We start from the raw sequence: 24,665 nt of genomic DNA on the forward strand, positions 1-24,665 counted from the left end.
CAGCTGGAGGAGAAATTCATGGAAAGAGGGGCATCCCAAAGCTGGAGCATCCCAAAGGTGCTGGAGCAGGAGGAAAAATGCATAGAAGGATGGGCAGCCTAAAGCATCCCGAAGCTGGAGCATCCCAGACGTGATGGAGCTGGAGGAGGAGTTAATGGAAGAAGGATGATGGATTCGCACAAAACCAGGTGGGGCTGGAGTTATCCGAGTGGGATTCGTCTTCTGCAAGAGCATCTGCAGCCTCGGGGACGTGAGGACGTCACCTCTTCCCAACTCACCCTTGCTCTGCTCATCATCCTGCCACGAGAGGAGGACACGGCGGGTGAAAAAAGCTGCTTAGGATCTATCCCCGGGGTTTAAATTGTCCTGGGTTATTATTGGAGGATTAGGAGGGGATTTGGGCTGATTGGTTGCAGCGGGTTAAATATAGGCTGGAGTGCGTTGGAGGGCGGGCCGGCTGCGTGCTGCTCGCTTCGCCCTTCGCCTTTCATCTCCCGCCCGCCATCGCAGCGCCGGGGGAAGATAAAATGCCAGCACGTCCTTTCTAATATCTCACGCATCGATCTCCACCTGCGTGGGGGTCCCAGCAGTTGGTTTGGTGCTTGGTTCTACCTGCTGTCACCTCCAGCGTCGCGTCCCGGCCGTGTCCGTGCTAAGGCAGGTCCCCAGCGCTTTCCAGAGCACCCAACATTTCCCAGGGAAAAACAGACCTGTGTTTTACTTCTTCTCCCGAAACAGAGCCACATTTCGGACCTCGGCTCCATATATTATCCCCCTGAAGGCTGCAGCTGGCTGCTGGCACGGCACACCGTGGGATACGCGCTGAGATTTATCAGCGTGCTTCAGGCACAGCTGCTCCGGGCTCCATCCATCTCCCAGGGCCACCCGGCCGTATATCTCACCGCGCTCATCGCCCCTCGCAAACGAGTTTCCAATCTCTTTGGCTTTACCTTGCTCAGATAAATGTTCTTGGTGTGACAGGCTCTGCTCTTGGTAGTTCTGCAGTAGATCCGAGCGGTTCGCAGCAGAAAGGGCTGTTCCCAGAGCCAAGGGACGCTGTGAAAGGCCCCCAGCTCCGAGGAGAGATGCTGAGGGTGTGAGCCGGGCTGCTTCTCTTCTCAAATGGGGGTGAAAAAGCTGAAACCAGGAGGTTTTCTGAACACCCAATGCCTTTGCCCCATGACAGGAGGAGCTGTGGCCCCGTGGATGGTTCTGCAGGCTGCGGGGTGTCCTGCAAGGTGCAGAGGGACCGAGATTATTCCCTCAGAGTTGGTTTTCCTACCAGGGTGGGCTGTGGAGCCGGGATGCTGGGCTCAGCTTGCCATCTAGTGGCAAACGCAGCCTTTGCCGGAGGCTGTGGGGCTCACGGCCGCACACGGGGGTCTCAGCCTTGCTGGAGTTCTGTGGGTCCGTGTTGGGGCGCAGCCTGCCGGGGCTGTCTCACCTCCCCGGGGGTTCCCAGCCCTCGCTCCACAGAGGTTTCCGCTTTCCCTGCCCAACCTGAGCGCACCTGGAGACAACGTGGCTCTGCAGGCCCCCCCGGAGCCTGCAGAGCTTTGGGAGTCACTGCTTTTGGCTCAAGGAGGAGGTTGGGTGGACACTGATCAGAGCCTGGCTGAGAGAGGGGTACTGGGGGCTCCAGCGCCTGTCTTGGTGTCCCCCCAGCCCCAAGCCCGGGATCTCATCTCTCCCCAGAGCCCCAAACGCCTTCATCCACCTTCCGGCAGCCCTAGAGCCCAACTCTTCCTCCTGCTGGTCTCGAGGTGGGATCCGCCTTTGCCCTGATGCCCGGGGAAGGGCGAGACACTGCGCGGTGACACCAGCCCCAGCTGACCCTGTCCCCTCCTCTTGCAGGTATGCTGGTGGTCAACGTCACCTGGAGGAACAAGACGTACGTGGGGACGCTGCTGGACTGCACGCAGCACGACTGGGCACCTCCCCGGTAAGCATCCATGGGCAAACTGGCCACGGACGGACCCCCGGCACCCGCTGAGCTCTGCCACAGGGGGTGACATCTCCTTGTCCGCGTCACAGACTCCCTCATCCTGGAGGCTAGAGGTGGTCGAGCGTTTGCAGACTGACCTGGTTTTTGGTTTGGGAACCATCCCGCGGGATCGGAAGTGAGGAGAGAAAGGGGGATTGTGTTGCCCAGTGTGACCATCTCTGTGTTTAAACCTCCCTGTCCTCCTCCCCGCAGGTTTTGCGACTCTCCCACCAGCGACCTGGAGATGCGCAACGGCCGAGGCAGGGGCAAGCGCATGCGCCCGAACAGCAACACGCCTGTCAACGAGACGGCAGCCGCCTCGGACAGCAAAGGGACCAGCAACAGCAGCAAGACGCGGGCGGGAGCCAACAGCAAAGGGCGCCGAGGGAGCCAGAACTCCTCGGACCACCGCACGCCGCCCGCCGGCACGGCCGAGGACGTGAAGGCCAGTCCCTCCTCCGTCACCAAGCGCAAGAGCAAACCCCTCTCTGACATGGAGCTCAACTCCAGCTCGGAGGACTCCAAGGGCAGCAAACGCATCCGCACGAACTCGATGGGCTCGGCGGCCGTGCCACCCGCCGCCGTCAAGGTGGAACCGGCTGTCCTGGACCGAAACTGCCCCTCTCCCATCCTCATCGACTGTCCCCACCCCAACTGCAACAAGAAGTACAAGCACATCAACGGGCTGAAGTACCACCAGGCCCACGCGCACACGGATGACGACAGCAAGCTGGAGGCGGACGTGGACAGCGAGTACGGCGAGGAGCCCGCCCTGCACGCCGACGTCGGCAGCTGCAACGGCGCCCCCGCCGCTCAGAAGGGTTCGCTCTCGCCCGCGCGCTCGGCCACCCCCAAGGTGCGCTTGATGGAGCCGCACAGCCCGTCCCCCTCCAGCAAGTTCAGCGCCAAGGTTCCTTGCAAGAAGAAGCTGGGTGGAGAAGGAGACACCGACCCGGGCGCCCTGTCCAATGATGGCTCTGAGGACGGTCCGTCGGTGGCTGATGAGACGAGTAACGACGGCTTCGACTCACTGGAGAAAAGGTGTGTTGAGAAGGACAAGTCCAAGAAGGCGTCTGGGGCCAAGTCGGAGAAGATCCCTTCCAAAAGCTTGAAGTCGGCCAGACCCATCGCGCCAGCCATCCCCCCGCAGCCCATCTACACCTTCCAGACGGCCACGCTCACCACGGCCGCCCCCGGTTCCTCCGCCGGCCTGGCCACCACCGTGGTACAGACCATGCCCAACAGCCCCCAGCTCAAACCCATCCAGCCCAAACCCACGGTGATGGGAGAGCCCTTCGCTGTCAACCCTGCCCTCACCCCTTCCAAGGAGAAGAAGAAGAAGGACAAGAAGAAGAAGGAGCCCAAGGAGGTGGAAAACCCTCTGACTCCCGGCAAGGCCTGCAGAGCAGAGGAGGGCAAGAGCCCGTTCCGCGGGGAACCCGGCGAGCTGGGGCCGAAGGGCGAGGGGCTGCTCAATGGCTCGTCCGACCCCCACCAGAGCCGCCTCGCCAGCATCAAGGCCGAGGCGGATAAAATCTACAGCTTCAGCGACAACGCGCCCAGCCCGTCCATCGGCGGCGCCAGCCGGCTGGAGAGCAGCGCCCCGGCCCAGCCGCTCACCCCGCTGCACGTCGTCACGCAGAACGGCGCCGAGGCCAGCTCGGTGAAGACCAACAGCCCGGCATACTCCGACATCTCTGACGCCGGGGAGGACGGCGAGGGCAAGCTGGAGGGTGTGAAGGCCAAGGATCCCGAGCAGTTGGTCAAGGAAGGCGCCAAAAAAGCTCTTTTCCCCCCGCAAGCGCAGAGCAAAGAGTCTCCCTACTACCAAGGCTTCGACACCTACTATTCCCCCGGCTACCCGCAGGCTAGCCCGGGCCCGCTGAACCCCGGCGGCCAGGCCGCAGCTGACACGCAGGCCTTGAAGCTGAAGAAGGACGAGGAGCAGGAGAACCCCGAGGTGAAGGTGAAGAGCGAGGGCTGCGAAGAGAAGAAGCCGGAGCTCAGCGGCTCCAGCCAGCAGCCCTCGGTCATCCAGCAGCGTCCCAACATGTACATGCAGTCCCTCTACTACAACCAGTACGCCTACGTCCCCCCGTACGGCTACAACGAGCAGGGCTACCACGCTCACCTGCTGAGCACCAACCCCGCGTACCGGCAGCAGTACGAGGAGCAGCAGAAGCAGCGGCAGAGCCTGGAGCAGCAGCAGCAGCGAGGGCTGGAGAAGAAAGCAGAGCTGGGCTTGAAGGAGAGGGAGGCGGCGCTCAAAGAGGAGTGGAAGCAAAAGCCGCCCATGCCCCCCACGCTCACCAAGGCCCCGAGCCTCACAGACCTCGTCAAGTCAGGGCTGAGCAAGGCCAAGGAGCCGGGAGCTCCCGACATGGCCAAATCCGTCATCATCCCCAAGCTGGAGGACTCGGGCAAGCTGTCGGGCAGCCAGGTCGCCGAGGGGCTCAAGGTGAAGCTGAGCGAGGGCAGCCACCTCGGGAAGGAACCCGGCGAGACGAAGGCTGGTTCTGAGTGTGGGCGACAAGCCGAGGTGGACCCTGTGCTCTGGTACAGACAGGTAATCACAGAATCCCAGGATGGTTGGGTTGCAGGACCTCTGTAGATCCCCCGGCCCTGCTAACTCGGGTCACAGAGCAGATCACACAGGATCCCAGGTGGTTTGAATGTCTCAGAGAAGGAGACTCCACACCCGCTCTGGGCAGCCTGGGCCAGGCTCTGGCACTGCCCAGCAAACAAGTTTCTCCTCATGTTCAGATGGAGCCTCCTGTGATTCATTAATGCCCACAGGGTTTGCTGGGGCCATCGCCTCAGAGAACAGGCGTAGTCCTCTGCTCATGGTGGGAATCCACGGGGTTCCCTTGGGGATGGAGCCCGGGAAGGGGAGTGGGGTTCACTGGTCTCCAAATCCACCGAGTTTTGGGACAGGCCGGGCTGGGGGATGGCAGCTGCTCTGATGGTGGTTGGTTCTTGCAGGAAGCTGAGCCGCGGATGTGGACCTACGTGTACCCGGCAAAGTACTCGGACATCAAGACCGAGGATGAGCGGTGGAAAGAGGAGAGGGACCGCAAGTTGAAGGAAGAAAGGAATCGGAGCAAAGAAGCCGCGTCCAAGGAGGACGGGAAGGAGAGCGGCAGCTCTGAGTGCAAGCTGACCCCCGGCGAGGAGGCTCGGCTGGTGGGGAAGGACCCCAGACCCAGCGTCCACGTCCCCGTGTCCTCACCCCTCACGCAGCATCAGTCCTACATCCCCTACATGCACGGTTACTCCTACAGCCAGTCCTACGACCCCAACCACCCCAGCTACCGGGCCATGCCCACCGTCATGATGCAGAATTACCCAGGTAGGGAGCCGGGCTCCTCTCGGGGACATCCCTTCTCTGCTGTCCCCGTGCCGGGGCGGTGGGTGGCAGCAGGACGTCCTCTTGCACACGTCAGGCCTGCACTGCCCGCGGGTTCCTCACGGCCTGGGTGCTTTTTCTCCCCCAGGATCATACCTCCCCTCCAGCTACTCCTTCTCCCCGTACGGGAGCAAAGCGTCCGGCAGCGATGACAGCGACAAGTCCCGAGCCAGCCCCAGCGTCAGCTGTAAATCCAGCTCAGAGTCCAAGGCCCTGGACATCCTGCAGCAGCACGCCAGCCACTACAAGAGCAAATCGCCCACGGTGAGGGTCGGGAAGGCGCTGGCTTTGACCGGCTCCGTCCTTGAGCTTTGGGATGCTCCCTGGATCCTGGGGCTGAGGAGTCATCCCACAGCACAGCCCTTTTGGGCTGGACACGCCAAACCTGCTGGCCCTGCAGCAACTGGGTGACACTTGTCCCCAGCCCTGGAGCTGGCGGGTGGGACGCAGGAGCTGTGTTCATCCCACAGCAGTGCAGGGTCACGAGCTCCTCCTGGATGACATGGTGGCAGCAAACCCCGGTTTGGGGCAGGACGGGGGTACTTGAAACACAACCTGTGTCTGGCTTTTGGGCTGGTCACCAGCCATCCTCTAATCATCTCCTAGAGAGTCGTGGGCACCTGTGGGCAAAGGTGGGGGAATGTCATCCCCATGGGGCCGCCCGAGTGCCAGCACGGCCCCGGGGTAGCAGGTAGCGTCCCTCAGCCTGTGTCTGCTTTCTCCTCTCCAGATAAGCGAGAAGACGTCTCAGGAGCGGGACCGCGGCGGCTGCGGGGTGGTGGGGGGCGGCGGGAGCTGCAGCAGCGTCGGGGGAGCCAGCGGGGGAGAGAGGAGCACAGAGCGGCCCCGCACGTCCCCCTCGCAGCGCCTGCTCTCCACCCATCACCACCACCACCACCTCGGGTACTCGCTGCTGCCGGCACAGTACAACCTGCCCTATGCAACAGGTGAGAGCCCAACCCGCCCTGGCACTTTCGGGCAGTGTGAGCCGTCACACTGAGCTTTGCTTTGAGCAAACCTTCCCCTCTGCTCTGCCCTGGGGAGACCACACCTGGAATATTGTGTCCAGCTGTGGCCCCTCAGTTCCAGCAGGACAGGGAACTGCTGGAGAGAGTCCAGCACAGGCCAACAAAGATGATGGAGGGAGTGGAGCATCTCCCGTGTGAGGAAAGGCTGAGGGAGCTGGGGCTCTGGAGCTGGACAAGAGGACACTGAGGGGGGACTCATTCCTGGGGATCAAGATGGAAAGGGGCAGTGTCAGGAGGATGGAGCCAGGCTCTGCTGGTGACAACCAGGGACAGGACAAGGGGCAATGGGTGCAAACTGGAACACAGGAGGTTCCACTGAAATCTGAGAAGCAACTTGTTGGGGGTGAGGGTGTCAGAGCCTGGCCCAGGCTGCCCAGGGGGGTTGTGGAGTCTCCTTCTGTGCAGACATTCCAACCCGCCTGGACACCTTCCTGTGTAACCTCATCTGGGTGTTCCTGCTCCATGGGGGGATTGCACTGGATGAGCTTTTCAGGGCCCTTCCAGCCCCTCACATTCTGGGATTCTATGATTTTCCAGCTCTTCCGTCCCAGGCTGGAGCTCCTAACGCGCCTTCTCGTCCACAGGTCTCTCCTCCACAGCCATCGTGGCCAGCCAGCAAGGCTCCGCTCCCTCCCTGTACCCACCTCCGCGGAGGTGAGACCGGTAAGGCCGTCCTGCCGGCACGGCCACCCTGCTCCCCGCGGGGGTGGCTGTGCCGGGGGTGCCCGTGGGGACAGTGGGTTTGGGGTTTGGCGGCGGCGGGAGCTGACGTGCCCTTGGGTCGTGGCAGGACGTGACGCGCCGGACGCCTGGGCTGTACGAGACATGTGACTGGCTCACATGGGGAAGCGCCGGAGACTCGTTAGACATCAGTTGAATGGTGTTAATTGTTCCGCTTGACGTTCCTGCCGTGATCCGAGGCAGACTCTGTCCCATTCCCCCCGTCGGACACACACTGACCCCCCTCCACACCCTCCCCTTGGTGCGTGGGCGAGCTGGTACCTGCGGAAATATTTATTCTACTGGGCACCAGCGCTCGGGACGGAGGGGACTCTCCCGCCTGGTGCATATGAAGAGGAAACGGAAGCACTGAGGTTTCTCGCTGGATTTGGGACCCCGCCGCGGCTCTGCGAGCTGCTGCTTGGCGCTGGGGCCGAGCGCCACGGGACTGGGCCGGGCAGGGGCCGCGTCCCGCCGGGGGTCACGCACGTGTCGGGGAGGCTGGTGCGAGCTGGGGGTGTCATCCTGACCGGTGGCAGCCGGGGGGCGCGGGGACGTGCGGCATGTGGGGCGCAGCCTCTCCCAGCTCCGTGGCTGCTCCCGCACCCCACGGCACCCGTGTGTGGGCTGGAGCCGCCGGCGCGTGGGCTATGGCCGAGGCGGTGCGCTGGGGGAGCCGGGGGCTGCTCTTGGGCCCGGCAAAGCAGCGTCTGCCCCCCCTGCACCCCCACCAGGGTCCCTCCCCAGTGCCTTGCACGGGCCAGACCTGCCCCAAGCTCCTGCCCGCGGCTTTTGGGCTGGTTTGTGAGCTGTGACTCTGCAAACCCCCGGCCTCTCCTCTGCCCCCCTCGCCCCAAACCCTGGGGCAGCGCACCCCACTTGGGGTGAGGGCTGTGATGCCCTTCGCATCCACCTTTTGCTTTTCAATGGGCTTTCCCAGGCTGTGGGCAGAGCCCGGCTGGGAACAAGCACACGGGCTCTGCCAGAGGCACCTGCGGCTGCGCCCGGTCCCGTCCGGCCCTTGGTTCCCCAAGCTGGGGCTGGGGGCATCGGGCACTGAGGCCGCCGGTCCCCCTGCCCAAGGACAGGGGCTTTCTGGTCCTCTGCCCCCGCCGCAGCGGCTCCCCTGGCCAACGCTACCTCGGCCCCGCAGCACCGGCTGCCCCGGCTCCCCCTGCCAGCCGTCGGTCTCGGTTGCGTCCGTGTCGCACCTGGCCCCGAGGGGCGGCTGTACCGGGATGCTCTGCCCGCCGGGCTCTGTACATACTGTAAAAAGCAATTGTTTGAAAGCTGTTGGTTTTGGGTTTTGTTTTCTTCCCCTTCCGGTCCCCTCCATCCCACTTTACCCGGTTGGAAAAGAGGCGTGTGCTGGGGCGGCCGCTCGCGTGCCGCTCGTGTTTCTTCCGCTCTTGGTGACAGACCCAGCGCGGCCCTCGGGGACGGGGGGCTCGGGGGTCCCGCCGGCTGCTCCCACCTCCGGCCGCGGTGTCGGCAGAGCCGGCACAGCCGGGGTAGCCGCGGCACAGAGGGGTGGCCAGAGCGGGGTGGGTGCCGCCTGCTCTGCTGGCAGCAGAAGGGGATGCGGGGGGCTCCAGGTGCCGCTCCCCACCTTCCCCCTTGGGTCCCAGTTGCGTCTCCCTTTAGGTGTTAAACAAAACAACCGTTTCAGCAGAATAGGTTTGAGGTTTGACTTTTTTCGGGGTTCCCTGTCAGGTGCTGCCTGTGGGCGGTAGCGCAGCCCCCGGGGTGGTACCGCAGCCCCCAGGGTGGCAGCGCTGCCCGGGGGCCCCGTGCCCCCCCAGGGTGTCAAACCGTTGGTGTTTATAGCTCTTGTTTCCATTGGCGTTGCTGTGTTGGGTTTTCATTTCAGTCTTCCTGATTCTGCCCTTCTGTAAAGTGTACATTATTACCAAGTTCCTTGTTTTTTTTATATATATATATATAAATATATATATATACAAACTGTACTCTTCTTGCCTTTGTACATTTGGGCAAGGAGAGAGAATAAATCTTTTTAAGAGACAATCACAAACCTGTGAGGGTGGCTTTTTCTTCCTGATCCCCCCAATTTCTCTTTTGTCCCCAAACGCTGTGGGCAGTGATTTTTTTGGGGGGCGGGGGGTGCCCATCCCTGGGGTGTGTGAGGGTTTAAGCAGATGTGCTGCTCCTGGTGTCACGTTCTGTGAGGGGTGAAGAAGGAGCAAAGCGGTTCTGCCGCACCCGGGATGTGCCAGCGAAGGGAACGTCCCAGCCCAGGGAAGGGGTTGAGGCAGCTCTGCTCCAAGAAGGGATAAAACTTGGCTTTTCTAAAGCCAGAACTAGAAATGAGGGTTGGTTTAAGCAGAGAATGGTGCGAGGTCTCCTCTGCGCTGCGTGTGGAGGGGACGGGAGGGTCATACCTGTCACGGGGCGCAGCAAATGGCAGTAAATGCATTCCGAGGCTCCCACTTCGAACCAGACTATTCAAGGAGGAGCAGAGCCCCCAGCCCTTTGGTTTCATTGGAGGGGAAGGAGGGAAAGGCACAAACTTTAAGATGATTTATTCACACCGACTCATATCCCAGCCCCACCTCTCTCCCCCAAACAGAAAGCGCTGAGGGTGATGGTTGTGGAACGGCTCGGCTTCGGCTACTTAAAACAATCCTCCAAGGGCGAGAGCACAGCAACGTGCACGGGGACAAGGCCTCGCGAGCAGCTTCCAGAGACACCCGCCTGCAGCCCAGGGACAAGAGCACAACCTCCAGTGTCACACAACACGAGCTGCGGCCAGCACAGCGAGACAGCCCCGGACTGGGAGAGCAGCTCACGGGACTGGGAGAGCAGCTCACTGAACTGGGAGAACATCTCACTGAACTGGGAGAGCACCTCACTGAACGGGGAGAACATCCCCCAGGACTAGGAGAGCATCCCCCAGAACTGGGAGAGCACCTCACCGAACTGGGAGAGCATCCCCCAGGACTGGGAGAGCATCCCCCGGGACTGGGAGCACCACCATCCACACCTGCCCCTGCACGCAACCCCCTTTGGTTTGGATACAACTCTGTGTCTCAAGGTTTGAGATCATCCCTTTGGGAAGAGGAGGAGGAAGGAGAGGTGGCGGCTCCAGCCCCACTCCAGACCTGCCCGTCGGGTTTTTGGTTCTTTGGGACCATCACATGGTGAGGAAACGTCCCCCCGAGCGGAGGAATTGCTGCTCTGAGCCCGCGGCAGCACCGGAGGCTCCGCTCCGCTCCTCTCAGAAAAGCAGCCGCAGCTGAGCGAAGTTCATCCGAATGCCCCTTTTATTGAACGAACGCTGTGATAGTGCGGCGGTAACATCGAACGGAGTTAAGACTGCTTAAAACAAAAGCTGGAAGAGCAAGAAGTTTCAAAAGGACAAAAAAAAAAAAGACCAGCTTAAACAGCATCGGTCGCCCCGAAGTGGAGACGTGCGGGGTTTTAATGTAGTGTTAAAGGTTAAACTCGAGCACGTCTCCTCCCTCCTAACACCCAAACACGCCGTCTATTTAAGAGTCTGAGTGAAAAATAACATGAAAACCAAAGTAGTGGGTCAGATGAGCGCACACGGGAAAGGACCAGCCGGTCTGGAGGAGCCACCGCTGCACCGGCGCTGGGCTCCCCGAATCGCACCCCGACAGCTCCTGCGCCCCTTCAACACCTCCCTTTACTATTTGGTGATTACATGTGGATATATAGTTCTCTAGGCAACACGTTTCAATGAGATAGTCAACTCGGAGGATACACAGGCCAACCTAACAATGAGAAATGCAGTTTCAGTCCAACAGAAGCTTGTTTTCCCTTTCCTTGAGGAAGGAGGTGTCGCCCCCTCTCCCCTCAACAGCATTTTGGGGTCCCCGCTGCGGTTATTCTTCATCGGAGGAAGAGTTCTGCTCCAGGGGGTACACCATGAACATCACGTCTGGCCGCGACGGGACCGAGGGGTGACCGGGCCGCACGATCTCAAAGCCCAAGAAGCTGAACGTCTTCAGGAGCGGAGCTACCAAAGAGAAGGAAACCGGTTACCGCCAAATAGTCCTCCCCACCTGCGGCGCCCGAGAAGCCGCGAGTATCCGAGGGCACCGAGCACCCTCTGTGAGCTGCTTGCTCAGAAGAACACATTTTTAAGCCGACAGCGCTCTCAGATAGGTGGTTCCGTCTCTGCCTGCGTTCAGCACAGCTGCCCTAAGCGCCAGGGGGATTTGGGTTGTGCAGTGGAGCAGGTTTCGCCCCGTTTATCCCGCAACGGTTGTCCCGGCCCCTCGGAAGCGGCGGTGCCTGGTTACCAGCCTGCACGCCCACGCTTCCAGCTTTTATTCTGTACTTACAGGGCGGCTGCTCAGCACCCCTGAGCGCGTCAGACAGCAGCACACGGGAATCTCCTCACTCAGCTCTAGGCAGAAGTTTTGTGTGTGTGTGTGAGGAGCCGGCGCTGGGCGGAAGCTCCCCTGGGAAAGCTGCCGCGGGTTACGCGGGCAATCCGAGCGGGGCGGCTCCAGCAGCGCCCGCGCACCTTGTTTCGGTCACACAAGGTTACACAGGCGACAAGACACGTCCTCGCTTGTAACAAAGCCATCACTTCCCTGTGGTCCGGGAGGTGACCCTGGTGCCGCATCTCATCTCCGCAGCATCCATCAGTGTCCAGGCACACGGGGAAGCGCCTGCATGGTTTTCAAGCCAGCGCTCAATTTCCATCTGCACAGACAAGGACCCAGGATCTGGAGCTCTCCAGAACTCATAAGCCCGGTCCAAGTGCCTGTTGTTAAAAACAAACTGCCTCCTGTGAGCAGCCGCTGCGGGGTCACCTGTGCATCGTGGTGACACCATGGCAAGAACTTAATCTGCAAATTATTCCTGGCGTCACACCAGGGAGTGACATCGCGGCTCTGCTAACGCGCTTTGTTTCAGAGGAGACGCTGCAGCTTGCCAGTTCAGGTTTGAATGGCTCCTGCCATGGCAATCACTCGGTTACTCGCCTGCGTCTCCGAGGATTTAAATCCATCCATAGCTCGGAACACCAGCACAAATCGCCTCCAACTTCCGTGCTGTAATCACTCCTCCAACACATCTATCTTTAGATCCTAATGCAGCCCCTTAAGCCGAAGCATCTAGAGCCAGGGTCAGGATTACTTGGAGGTCTAGGAAGGGCAGAAGTGCCAGGAGATCTTTAAATAGCAGCTGAACATGAGGGCAACAAGCTACAAGAGTTCGTTTCCAGTGTAATAACCTCTCCCTGGCTTCTCCTTCCACATGACAGAAGCCTGGTATCAAATTCACATCATCACTCCTCACCAACGGTGAAACAGTCACCAATTTCTGGACAATAAAATGCTCCACGTTGCTCAGGAGCATCTTTCCACAGGAGTAACAGCAAAGCCTACCTGCTGCAGAAACCACAACTGCTCCCTCTCTCTCAGTCTCAAGAAAGGGCTTATTTTCTCCATAAGAAACTATTTCTACTTTGCAAGAACACCATGAAAACGCTGCAGTAAACGGCGTCTATTAAGCCTGGCCTGGGGATTACCAGACTTTAGTACAGGTTCAGCAGCGCCGGTTTGGACGGAGGGAGCAAACCTGACGGCGGGGGCGAGTTCTCACCTCTGTCTTCTCTGCTTTTTCTGAAGCAAATAAAGACGTAGTTGACTTTCATTTTCTCTTCAGCAAACTCCAGCAGCGCTGATAACCTGCCAAGGAGGAGACAACAAAGGACCATCAGCGATAGGAAGTCCTGGCCTGAGGAAGCCTCAGAGCGTTATCAACTGTTCCGATGTTTTTGGGCAGAAAGATCCCTTGTTTACAGCCCCTTCCAGCGAACAATGTGCTGGAACAATGGGCTTCCTGTCGCACTGTCCGGCCCTGCGAGCCGCAGCCGGCACGCACCCGCGGGTCACCGGCCCCGCGCCCGGCACGCCGCCCGGCCTCCTATGGAGGCTGAACACCGCAGCTCCTCCATGGCCGGGTACGTGGGGGATCTGCACCTGTGTGCTGTATGGGGGAAAAGCAAAGGGAGGGAGAGAGGAGGGAGAAGGGAGAGGGGAGGGAGAAGAGAGAGGGGAGGGAGAAGGGAGGGAGAAGAGAGAGGGGAGGGAGAAGAGAGAGGGGAGGGAGAAGAGAGAGGGGAGGGAGAAGAGAGAGGGGAGGGAGAAGAGAGAGGGGAGGGAGAAGAGAGGGAGAAGAGAGAGGGGAGGGAGAAGAGAGAGGGGAGGGAGAAGAGAGAGGGGAGGGAGAAGAGAGAGGGGAGGGAGAAGAGAGAGGGGAGGGAGAAGGGAGAGGGGAGGGAGAAGGGAGAGGGGAGGGAGAAGGGAGAGGGGAGGGAGAGGGGAGGGAGAAGAGAGAGGGGAGGGAGAAGAGAGAGGGGAGGGAGAAGAGAGAGGGGAGGGAGAAGAGAGAGGGGAGGGAGAAGGGAGAGAGGGGAGGGAGAAGGGAGAGGGGAGGGAGAAGGGAGAGGGGAGGGAGAAGGGAGAGAGGGGGGAGAAGGGACACAGGAGGGAGAAGGGAGAGAGGGGGGAGAAGGGACACAGGAGGGAGAAGGGACACAGGAGGGAGAAGGGACACAGGAGGGAGAAGGGACACAGGAGGGAGAAGGGACAGGATGGGGGAGAGAAAGAGACAGGGATGAGAAGAAAAGAGAAGAGACAGGAGAAAAGGGAGGGAGATTAAGTTTGCAAGGGTTTTGTTAATGCGGTAATGAATTATTTTAATTACAGCCTCTCCAAGGCTGTTTTGCCCAGCTGAAAATAATCTTGGGGAGCTGCCCTTTAAGTTGCGGTGACACAGGCGGGTAAATCCCCTCCCAGAAGGTTCCACTGCCAGGAGAGCAGGAATTGCGACAGCTGAAGGATTTACGGGCCGACTGCAGAAATTACACAAACCTTTACCTGGCCTTGGAGTCAAACGTGAGACACGAGAATACCGGCACTTCCTGACGGTACCTAATGAGGGTTTCTTCCTTAATTAGCTTGTGTAATTGATGGATGAAGCCTACTGGGAGGTGACGCGGTGAAGCTGGGAGCGCTTGGCAGCGGGAGCTGCTCTGGAAGCTGCGTTTACACAACCTGCGCAGAGCGGAGCTGTCTGGACAAAACACCGCCCGCTTCTGCCAGCAGATTGAAACCAGGGGCTCTGGCACAGCCCAGCGCCTGCGCGGAACCACCTGCTGATGGGGAGCGCATCACTAGCATGGAGGTTTAGGTTTTTCCCTTAAAAACAGAGGAAAACAGCTGCCAAAAGAAGCTCGCCAAGGGGCCAAAAAATGGAGAAAGGCTTGTAGATTTTTTCCATGCTGAAGCAGGCAAAGCTGTTGGTTATTTTTCATTAGCACAGGGACTGAAAAAAACAGGAACCCATATGAAATGATCACTGAGGGGAAAGAAAATATATATAAGGAGGATTGACAGGAGGACACAGGACACAAGGGAGAGAAGGAAGGGAGAGAGAGAAGGAAGGGAGAGAGAGAAGGAAGGGAGAGAGAGAAGGAAGGGAGAGAGAGAAGGAAGGGAGAAGGGATACGCAGAGCAGGACCAGAGCCCATGGGATGCCCAACTTACCCTTCTTTGCTTCCATCGGCTAATAATCCATCCGGGATTTCCACGAAGAGGCTCTGATTCGAGAGCACAGCATCCCAGGAGGAGGTTTTCACTTCCGTGACCTTGTACTGGAAGTGGACAAGATGAGGCTTCCCCTCGTGCACCGGGACATCTTGGTTAACAGTGATCTTCTCGTCCTGCGCCAGGGAGGGAGGAGAGCGCGTGAAATAAGGTTAAGGGGTAAAGGAAACTATCTGTGAGACTGTAGATTAAAAATGGTAAGCAACCGTGCTTAAATGAGCATGCAAAGAGATGGTGTTTCACTCCTGAGTAAGGACCAGCCCTGTAAGTCCAGAATTACAGACTAGAGCAGACAGTGGGGGACTCGCCGTAGCTCACGTCCGAGCCGCAGAGCTCTACACAAGCATGAGAGGTTCAGAGCTATCATTCTGAACCACCGGGAGTACTTTGTTCCGTTCTAATCAGGAACAAAAAGAGTAAAGCCCTGCATTATAAACAGCCAGGGGAGTGTAACTAGAGGGATGCAAATGGCAAATTACTCCAAACATGATACTTTTCCCTCTCGGGGACACACACTGCAATGAGCACTCAGACCTCGGAGTGACTGTCTGCTCATGTTTTCCTGTTCAAAGTGATGCAGCCTTGCAAATTTACGTTATATGAAATATCTGTGTATTGAGTCTTCATTCACCACAGGTCCCAGCCGCATGAACTACTGGAGCATCTGCTGCCACCAATTCTGTTATATCCCCAACTCCCAACACGGTCTTTTTGTTTTAATGCCCACAAATTGCTGTCCCAGATTTTACAGCCAACAGGTTTAAGGGATGAAAATGGAAGTGGTGGCGTCACCATCCCTGGAGGGGTTTAAAAGGTGTTTAGATGAGGTTCATAGGGACGTGGGTTAGTGCTCGAGTTGGGTTATGGTTGGACTCAATGATGCTGAGGGTCTCAACATTTTCAAGCAGATCTTTTCTTCTTCAGCTATTAAAAGCATTGCTGGTTCAGAAAACATATCTCCGAGAACCTTCCGAGGCTCCTCAAGGCTGTGTGCTGGTGCTTTAACTCCTGTACCCACATACATTAAAATAAATCCCTCGTGGTTTGACTATTGTGACACGGAAGCCACCGTCGAGTATGTTAACGCTGGCAGAGGAAGCCGCCGTTTGTTTAAAGCCCACAAAGCTGAGCCGAAAAACAAGTTTACACTTCATCAGAATAAATATCCTGTAGGAAATAAGTTTATTCATTGAGGTTGAAAGAAGTTTTTGTGGTCGCGCCGCTGTCGGGTTTTACTCCTGTTTTAAGCCAAGTGTATGAAGGCAGCCACAGGCTCAAGTTAAGTCAGGCTTGCTGCTGCTAAAGCCAGCAGCAAGAGTTAGATCTGAGCTCAGCAAGAGCTCCGTGCTGCAGAAAACAGCAAAAAAAAAAACCCCAAAAACCAGCAAGAAGGGGATTATCGCACATCCTCCAGTTTCTCTGACAGCTGTTGCTGTGCAGAACGTGTCTTTGCTTCAGCAAAGATCCTCCTCCCCACAACAGCTCACATATACTTTGTGATAACAAAAACAGAGAGAGGAAGTTGAGAAAAGCAGCTGGGGGTGACACACGGGACGGGGAGCCCGTGGCAGGAGGGAGAAGCTTTGGGAGCCATCGGGCTCGTGTCCCCATGAGCGTCACCCGGCGCTCCAAACCAGCCGAGGCTTTGCCACTTGAACGCCCCCGAATGCAACAGCGGAGTGAAACTGCAGGGATTAAGAGAACCGGTTCGCCCGGTTCGGTGGGAATGACGTTTCCATTTGATTTCTAGACCTGCAGCCAGCAAGATGCTGGGCTGAGAAGTTGTTCCTGTGAAGCAGCAGCTCAGAATCCTCGGGAAGCCGCTGAAAGCAAAATCCTGTTTACGCCACAAACGTTGGGGTTTAGTTCAACCCCTGCAAAATCCCTGCGGGGAAGAAAATAAACCCACCAGATACACAGCTGCCGAAACCACCAGCTCTCCAGCCTGGGGGAAGTGGAGCCACAAGTAGCAGCTTCCACTTGGTTACAGTTCCATTTTCCAAGCTCCGATGTGCCGAGAAGGACGGGGCAGCCCCTTGGCAGCGTCCGAACAGAGGATGTTATGATCCAGCACAGCCAAGCGACTCGAGGAACCCGCGCTGGCATGTGCTGCACCTGCGGGATCCTGCCAAGCTCGCCAGCCAGGGCACGTCCATTCACACCATCGCCGATCGCCGCTGCCTCCCCAGCTCCGGTGAAACGCCTTTGCTCGTAACGCAAAGACCACAGGGAGCTGCTGAATCCATAGCGCGGTTGCACAGGGAGAGGTCACCCCTTGAACCACAGCAGCTGATACAGCTGGAAAAAGTACCAAAGCTTTTGGTCCAGGTGCCTTTCCAGGTCACGGCGGCGCTCGCTGGCTGAAAACTTGGTCCAGTCCAACTCCAGCGGGATTTGAGAGGCGCAGAGTCCCAGGAACCGCCGCCTGAGGTTGGATTTTGAAGCACTCGCAGCCGTCTGCTCTGGGATGCGCCACCACAGAAGGGGCTGGTGTTCTGACCCAGAAGGAATCACAGCCGTGTTCTGGGTGCAGCTCTCAGGTCACGTCCCCCCTGCCCACACACCGCCGCCAAAATCTTCTGTGTGAATTCGGGACCCTTCAAAACCTCCAAACTGTGATTTTCCTCCTACATTGAGCCCATTTTCTGGCTTTGGCCCTCGCCTGGTCCAAGGCACAGCAAAGCAGCAGTTCAAGGTGCAGGGTCTTTTATTTCTTAGCCCTTCCCTGAGGGAATTGATTCGTTGCGCTCAGCTCCTCTTGAAGCCATTTATATACCTTTGTTATCCATCAGGAAGCCCATTGTGCAATTTTCCTACCTCTCTGGATTTTGTACCACCTGTGACAATTCAACTCGATGGCATTAAGCTGACATTACGTTATTATTAAGAGGTGACAGAGGGTGAGGTTTATTCACAAGCGGGTGAGGCACGTGCTAAAAACTCACCAAGGCTGCATTAAAGGCCTCTGGAAGCAGCCATGAGGCTCTCTCACGGATTTCAAGAGACGACTTTGGTTGCTGTGGCCCAAAAGTCCCTGTATCTTTTCATCGCCGTGTGCCTCCCACGGGGTAATTAAAAATCAAGCCTGACGCCTATGACAACACCCCTGTGCGAGCAGCCAAACCTGCGAGCTGCGCAGAACTTCATGCTGCCTGATCCCATAGCGCATGGGAGAGCAGCTCCGTGTCCCAAAAGGGAGACGGGCAGATGTTTTCCCCTTGTCACACAAGAGAAGCGCCTGTTACCCCTCAGCAAGCACCAGCCAAGTCTCTTCGTGCGGAAGGAAAGGCCTTGGAGAGTGAAGAGGCCAGAAAAGCCAAGAGCTGCGCAGCTCCACGTGCTCCTGAGCAAGCGCCCGCAGGTACAAACCCTCCCGATCCGCGCTGCCGGTGCCCGCGTTCCAGAAACGGCCCCGTTCGCACTTCGGTGAAGCCACAAGTTCCTCCGTGCGGCGGTTCGGGCCCCGACAGTTGTGTTTTTCCGGACCGGGGCACAGGAAGGAGCTTATCAACCATTCTCTGCCCTTTCATGTTTCGATAATCCGCCTACAACAGCTGAAACAGGCCTCCGGGACACAGGGCTAGTGAATTATTTGCTGCACGCCTTTAAGAAAAAGTTCTTTGATTTCTTAATAAATAGGTGATACTTAAGCAGGAGAACCAAAAATTAGCTGTTGCTGAAAAATTAAGCGTTCTCCCACTTATCACCCTGGAGTTGTTTGCGTTTATTCCCATCGGAGCGCAGAATGAACCAAACGCAGCTGCGACGCGGGTACAGGTCGGTATTTAGGCACGAGATCTTTCTTACCTTGTAGATCAGAGCTGAAAGAGAAGGATCCCTGCCACCCCCTCGCCCACCGGGGATCTTCGACAGTGGGTGAGGGGCATCAGGAGCACCACAGAGGCCCTGGAACGATGTGCCTGCAGCACTGCAGCTGGGGACAGTTACTCAAAGGTAAAATACTACTGCAAGATAAAAAAAAAAGAGAGAGAAAAACAAGGTTACATCAGTAGGAATCACATTTAGGACGCAACAGCTCCTCACCGCTCGTATCCCTGCGCATCGGAGCCCTGATATCCACAAAGAAAAGTTGCTGCCCGCAGTGTATCAGCAGCGTTGGGTTGGGGACGTGAGCACCGAGCAACCTGGTGCTAACGGGGCGACGCGCGGCCAGAGCAGCACAAACCTCCTGCAGACAAATATCCACCAGCTCATCAACGGGGCCGCGCAGGAGGAGGCTTCGCTCTCACACCTCCAAAACGAGGAGGAGCAAAAAGGGCCAGTTCTTCAGGTATTTTTGCAACGCGCTCTACAACGCCCGAGTTGACATTTTCATATGCAACGTCACACACGCATCCTTCACTCCAACCCTAAAAATTACAAGCGCGCCCCACGGATCTACTTCTAAGAGCAAGAAATTAAGTTTCCCTTGCAGTTTGGATGCCCTACGCAAGGTCTTTCAGCATCGCTTTGAATACACACTTTAATATCTGCTTTAGAAACTTAACGAAAGCCAATGATTTCACTCGTGGAGCGTCGCTTCCTTTAACGGTGCCACAGAAGCTCTTTGCGAGGCACCACAGCGATATTCCTCCGACAAAGCCTGCAAAAGCAACGCCCAGAAACCAGTTGCTCCCCAGTGCTCCCATTACGAACCGCGCCAGCGCAAAGCTATGGAAACACCACCAAAATAAAGCGGTTTCGATAAGCACACGGAGTGAGAAATAAGGCTACAAGGGACAGATGCTGGAGATGCATTGACAACTTACTGTCTGTCCTAAAATTCCTCACTGGAGCTGTTTCCCAAGACTTTTCCGCTCTAATCCCTCTCCGCAAAGGGGACAGATTGAAATATCCAAGACCGAGGACCAAACCACGCTTGAGGAACCACCTGAAACGTCCACCAGACTGCAAGCGAACCGCCGGAATCTGCCATTTCCGAACGCCAAAAAAACACCTCACAGTTGCGCCGCGGGCGGAATTTGCTAAGATCTCAGCTCGCCACCTCGCACCAAAATACTCGGGAAACACAAAATAGTCTTCCTCCATATATTTCCTCCTCCTCCGAGCTTTTCAGCAGCGTTGCCGTGGCCTAGAGCAGCCCCTGCTTGGAGAGAAGGCACTGAAAGACCCCAGGAATGGCGCTGAGCGTGGATTCGGTGCCTCCGCTCGCAGGGTATCAATGGAGCAGTGTGTATTCCGGAGTAGTGGATGTGCAGAGCCATGACAAAGCACTTTGCTCTGCACTTCCCCACCCCCAGAAAGCTGTTGGCAGCTTTGTTATTCCCTTCCCTCCTCGCTCACCCCCCCCAGTCAACAATGTACTATTGATAGCTCGCTCCAACTCCCCGCCAAGGCATCGAGAAGCTGGATAATGAACTGTAGTTGTGGGAAAAAACACACACAAAAAAAGAGACAGGCTGTAGTTTACATGCAAAGCAGTTCAAGACACTTCCCAGTTTTGCTTCCTCTGGCACATGCAGAAGTCAAAACACAAAACCCCTCCAGCTGCTAAGCCCGGCTTAGCCAAGACTTGCGCGCCAGCCCCAAAACTTGGAGGGGGGGTCCCAGAGCAGGACCACAAATTAAATGGGGTTTTTCCTCCTCCAGATGCACATTAGCACCTCGGGAAGAAGTCGGTGCGAGCGCCCAAAGTCTGAGCGCTTGGTGCATCCACACACCAGCGACTTCGCTCCCTGAGGCCTCTTCATAGCTTAAAAATTCAGATTGTGCTCCTTTCTGCCCTTTGGAGAAGCTGCTTTCCAGCAGTTTGGTTGAGATTGTGGTGCACTTAGATCACCAAGGGCCTTTCACCAAAGAAACTCCCGAGCAAAGGCTCTGGACGGATCCCCGCCTGAAACAGGAGCTGGAAGCGCGTGTTTGTTTTCAGCCGGCGGGTATAATTTTAACTCCCTAAGCTTCCAGCCATCTCGAGCCCGTGTCCCGTCCCTGGGCAGCGCAAAGGACAAGCACCTGCAGCCAGCCCTGCCCCACAACAATGCATTTCGGGGCTAAAACCCGCGCTTTTTGGGGTTTCGACCAGATGAAACGATCCTTGCAGCTCCCTTGACGTTACAGAAATGAAGTTTTTTTGCTTGTTTTCTTTTTCACCCCCTTCAAAACAGGTTTTTGAGATGCTGTTGCGCTTCGCCTGTAATCATATCATGCTGCCAGCCACTGCATGTCATATATTAAGGAACCTGGTTTAAAAAGCAACTTGTAAATAACAGCATGGCTCACACACCTACAGCCAAGAAACAAGGATGGTTTATACAGATGGTCCAGGCGCTTATCTAGAGGCTCAGGAAATGACACTTTTCGGGCTCTAAACAAGGAAGAGACACACGAGATAATTCGGTCAGCTGAGAAAAAACCCCACAAATGGTGTAAGTTCACGATAAACGCAAAAAGATCAGCGCTCCCTGGGGCTGCGGGGGAGACACGGACCCTCCGGGCGCTAAACCCTCATTAGGAAAAGGCTCATTAGCACAAGGCTGCTCAGACATCGCGGAGGTGATGCACCCCCAGCCCCGACACCCCGGGGGGCAGAGCAGATTTTAACAGAGAGCGGATTTTAAGAGAGCGGCGAATATCCCCCGCTGCCCCGGCCGGCCCCCGCCCCAGCCCGGGCCCGGCGGCCGCTCCGCTCCGCGGGGCGCTCAGGCCGCGACGGGCGAACGCGGCGGCGCCGCCCCGCACCTGTCCTGGGTGTTTATCATCCTGCGCTCAGTCTCGCCGCGGCCAGGCCGTGTCCGTGTGTCCGTCCCTACGCGTGTCCGCCGCTCCGCTCCGCTCCCTGCGGCCGCCGCGCTCCGACTGACCCCGCGGGCCCGGCCCGCCCCGCCCCCTGCGCCGCGCGCCGCCCGGGCCCCGCCCCCCGCGCGGGGCACCCTGGGAAACCGCCGCCCCAAACAAAGGCCCCGCCACGCCCACCCACCGCGCAGGCGCGTTGCGCTTCGCCCCCCCCGCCAGTGACGTCACCACGGTGGCCGTTCGGGTGCCGTCGGGTCCCGCTCACCCACCCGGGGCTCCGGCACCCAGAGCGGGGAGCGCGGGGAGCGCGGGTCTGTGCCCCGGGGCGGCCGGTTCTGCGGGGCTGGGAGCGGAGCTGGGAGCGACTGTGAGGAGAATGAGCAGCGCACGCAGAACCCCAGAGTGTGAGGGGTTGGAGGGCCCTGGAAAGCTCATCCAGTGCAATCCCCCCATGGAGCAGGAACACCCAGATGAGGTTACACAGGAAGGTGTCCAGGCGGGTTGGAATGTCTGCACAGAAGGAGACTCCACAACCCCCTGGGCAGCCTGGGCCAGGCTCTGACACCCTCACCCCAACAAGTTGCTTCTCAGATTCAAGTGGAACCTCCTGTGTTCCAGTTTGCACCCATTGCCCCTTGTCCTGTCCCTGGTTGTCACCAGCAGAGCCTGGCTCCATCCTCCTGACACTGCCCCTTTCCATATTGATCCCCAGGAATGAGTCCCCCCTCAGTGTCCTCTTGTCCAGCTCCAGAGCCCCAGCTCCCTCAGCCTTTCCTCACACGGGAGATGCTCCACTCCCTGCAGCATCTTGGTGGCTGCGCTGGACTCTCTGCAGCAGTTCCCTGTCCTGCTGGAACTGAGGGGCCACAGCTGGACACAAGATTCCAGATGCAGCAGCACTGTGGTGGGAAACATGCGCGTCTGCAGAGCTGTTCAACATCTGCATTAGTGACACGGGTGAAGGGATCGAGTGTGCTCTCAGCAAGTCTCTGGGGACGGGATCCATCCGGAGGGACCTGGACAAGCTCCAGAAGCGGGTCCATGAGAACCTCCTGAGGTTCAACAGGGCCAAGTGCAAGGTCAATACAACCGTCCCCCAGTGTAAGGATCGTTTAACAAAGGACTGTTGTTTTTACAAAACTGGGGACCTGGTGCCTGACCCCAGCTGGGGGGAAGGACCAACAGACATCAGACTATGAATCCTTAATGTAAAACACAGTCTCTTTGAACTAATCCCAGATTGCAGACTGATTCCTGTATTTAAAAAGGTAATCTAGGGGGAAGGGTAACCAAAGATCCAGGAATCCATATTTTAAATAAATCAATAAGGGGATTGAGGTTGTTAGAATTAGATGAATGAGACAGGTAAACTGAGGCAGGGTCAGGTGGTGTGTAAAGCCTGCAGTACTGACCAAGGGGGAACAGGGGAGGCAATCTGCGGCCAGGATTTGGGTGACATAAGCAGGGGCTTTTTGCCTTATTCCATGTGCCTACCTTTAGGTAGAACACCCGGTCTTGCAAAATCATTATTAAAATATGCTTTGCCGAGAGATCTTGCCTGAGCCTATAATATTTGCGAGGTATTGTTTCCTACAATGAGAACCTCCTGAGGTTCAACAGGGCCCAGTGCAAGGTCCTGCACCCGGTCGGGGCAGCCCCGGTGTCAGTCCAGGCTGGGATGCGGGGATGGACAGCAGCCCCAGGAGAAGGACTTGGGGTGCTGGGGTGAGAGATTGGACAGGACACACATGGACCTGCTGGAGAGGGGCCAGAGGAGCCCCAGAAATGATGCGAGGCTGGAACAGCTCTGCTGGGGACAGGCTGAGAGAGCTGGGGGGTTCAGCTGGAGAACAGAAGCTCTGGGAGACCTCAGTGCAACCTTTCTGTACCTAAAATGGGCCAATAAGAAAGGTGGGGACAGACTTTTGAGCAGGGCCTGTTGTGACAGGACAAAGGGTGATGGTTTTAAACTAAAGGAGGGAGATTCAGGCTGGACATGAGGAAGAAGTTTTTCATACTGAAGGTGGCCTGGGGGACTGCAGGCTCAGAACCCAGGTGAGCAGGAGCTAAAATACGGAAACTGGTGGAGGGGATGTGGAGCTGCCCATGGCAAAGCTCTGCGGCACACCCGTAAGGGACAGGACAGTCACCTGGACAAAGACAAGGACCCTGGAGAACCAGGCAGTGCCATCAGTCCTGCACAGCTCGGTGGACACCGAACCTTCCCACAGGCGCAGAGACTGGAAGAGAAGCTCTTGACACCCTCAAGATGCAAACCCTGCAGGCTGGGGTTGTGGGTCTCACACCCGTCGCCGGCTCTCACGCTGTCTGTGTGCTGCCGCTCACAACGCGCCGGAGAACACAGGCCCTGCGCGGGTTCCCGAGTGACACTGGTGGCAGCGCCATGTCCCCAGCGAGCCCCGCGCTCCAGGATCTGCCCGGCTTGGCCGTCCCGGTTCCCAGCGCGGCGCAGGAAGCGACCAGCTGTTGTGACAGAGCTGGACACCGGCCAGCGCCCGAGTTCAAACACAGCCCGTTAAATGGCCTTTCCCCCTTCCTCCGCGTTTAAAGCCCCGCTCGCAGCCGGCGTTCTATTTATAATACCCAGGAAAAGCGAGCTGAGACTTTCCCACAGTGCCGGCTTCTTGGGCGATTGTTGTTCGGGAAGCTGGAATGTACACGGTATTATTTTTATACCCCTCTGGGAAGGATTATTTCTGTTTTAATTGCTGCGTGTCCCCATCTGTGCCGAGGGAGGTTTGCAACGCGCGAGGTCTCCGGCTGCTGCTCGTGGGTCTCAGGCGCTGCTGTGGGTGTCTCTGCCTGCGTGTCCCTGTTGGGGAGGGTGGTGGGTGCCGCGAGAGATGTCCTAACAGCCAAAATACCGCCGATGTCACATTGTTGAACCCCAGGAGCACCCGTTGTGCCGCTCGCTCGCCCCGTGCCTTTCCCATCCCCTGCTCTGCAAGGGCCTGCGCCGCTTTCCTTCTCCTCCCGTTTGCTGCCCTCTGCCCGGCACCGCCACCCTTCTCCTCGCTGATCTATCACGCTTCTCTCTGCTTTTATTTCTCGAATAAAAGCCATTTGCAGGCAGCTTCACAGCCCCGAGAGCTCTGCTGGTGATTTTAGCGCCGGCTGGTTCCGCTGTGCTCCGGTTCTGCTAACGCCGC

The 24,665-nt window shown here is 57.8% G+C and overlaps 2 protein-coding genes across 2 annotated transcripts in view; one reads left to right on the plus strand and one right to left on the minus strand.

Annotated features, from left to right (window-relative positions):
* Positions 1-9,151, plus strand: part of ZNF609 (zinc finger protein 609) — a 59,576-nt gene extending 50,425 nt beyond the window's left edge. Inside the window, exons 4-10 of the mRNA XM_080351575.1 lie at positions 1,855-1,942; positions 2,198-4,550; positions 4,967-5,333; positions 5,479-5,654; positions 6,121-6,337; positions 7,003-7,081; positions 7,209-9,151. Of these exons, the coding sequence (XP_080207701.1) occupies positions 1,855-1,942; positions 2,198-4,550; positions 4,967-5,333; positions 5,479-5,654; positions 6,121-6,337; positions 7,003-7,076 (3,275 nt within the window). The 3' untranslated portion in view covers positions 7,077-7,081; positions 7,209-9,151. The remainder of the gene's footprint in view (positions 1-1,854; positions 1,943-2,197; positions 4,551-4,966; positions 5,334-5,478; positions 5,655-6,120; positions 6,338-7,002; positions 7,082-7,208) is intronic.
* A 1,250-nt stretch (positions 9,152-10,401) lies between these two features.
* OAZ2 (ornithine decarboxylase antizyme 2) lies at positions 10,402-21,574 on the minus strand. The gene is given in 6 exon segments (XM_080351156.1): positions 10,402-11,135; positions 12,734-12,819; positions 14,683-14,858; positions 18,550-18,630; positions 18,632-18,707; positions 21,442-21,574. Coding segments are annotated over 6 exon segments (573 nt in total). The 5' UTR covers positions 21,462-21,574; the 3' UTR covers positions 10,402-11,001.
* Positions 21,575-24,665: the final 3,091 nt, after the last annotated feature.

Source organism: Nesoenas mayeri (assembly GCF_963082525.1).
Source record: "Nesoenas mayeri genome assembly, chromosome: 11".
NCBI lineage: Eukaryota > Metazoa > Chordata > Aves > Columbiformes > Columbidae > Nesoenas > Nesoenas mayeri.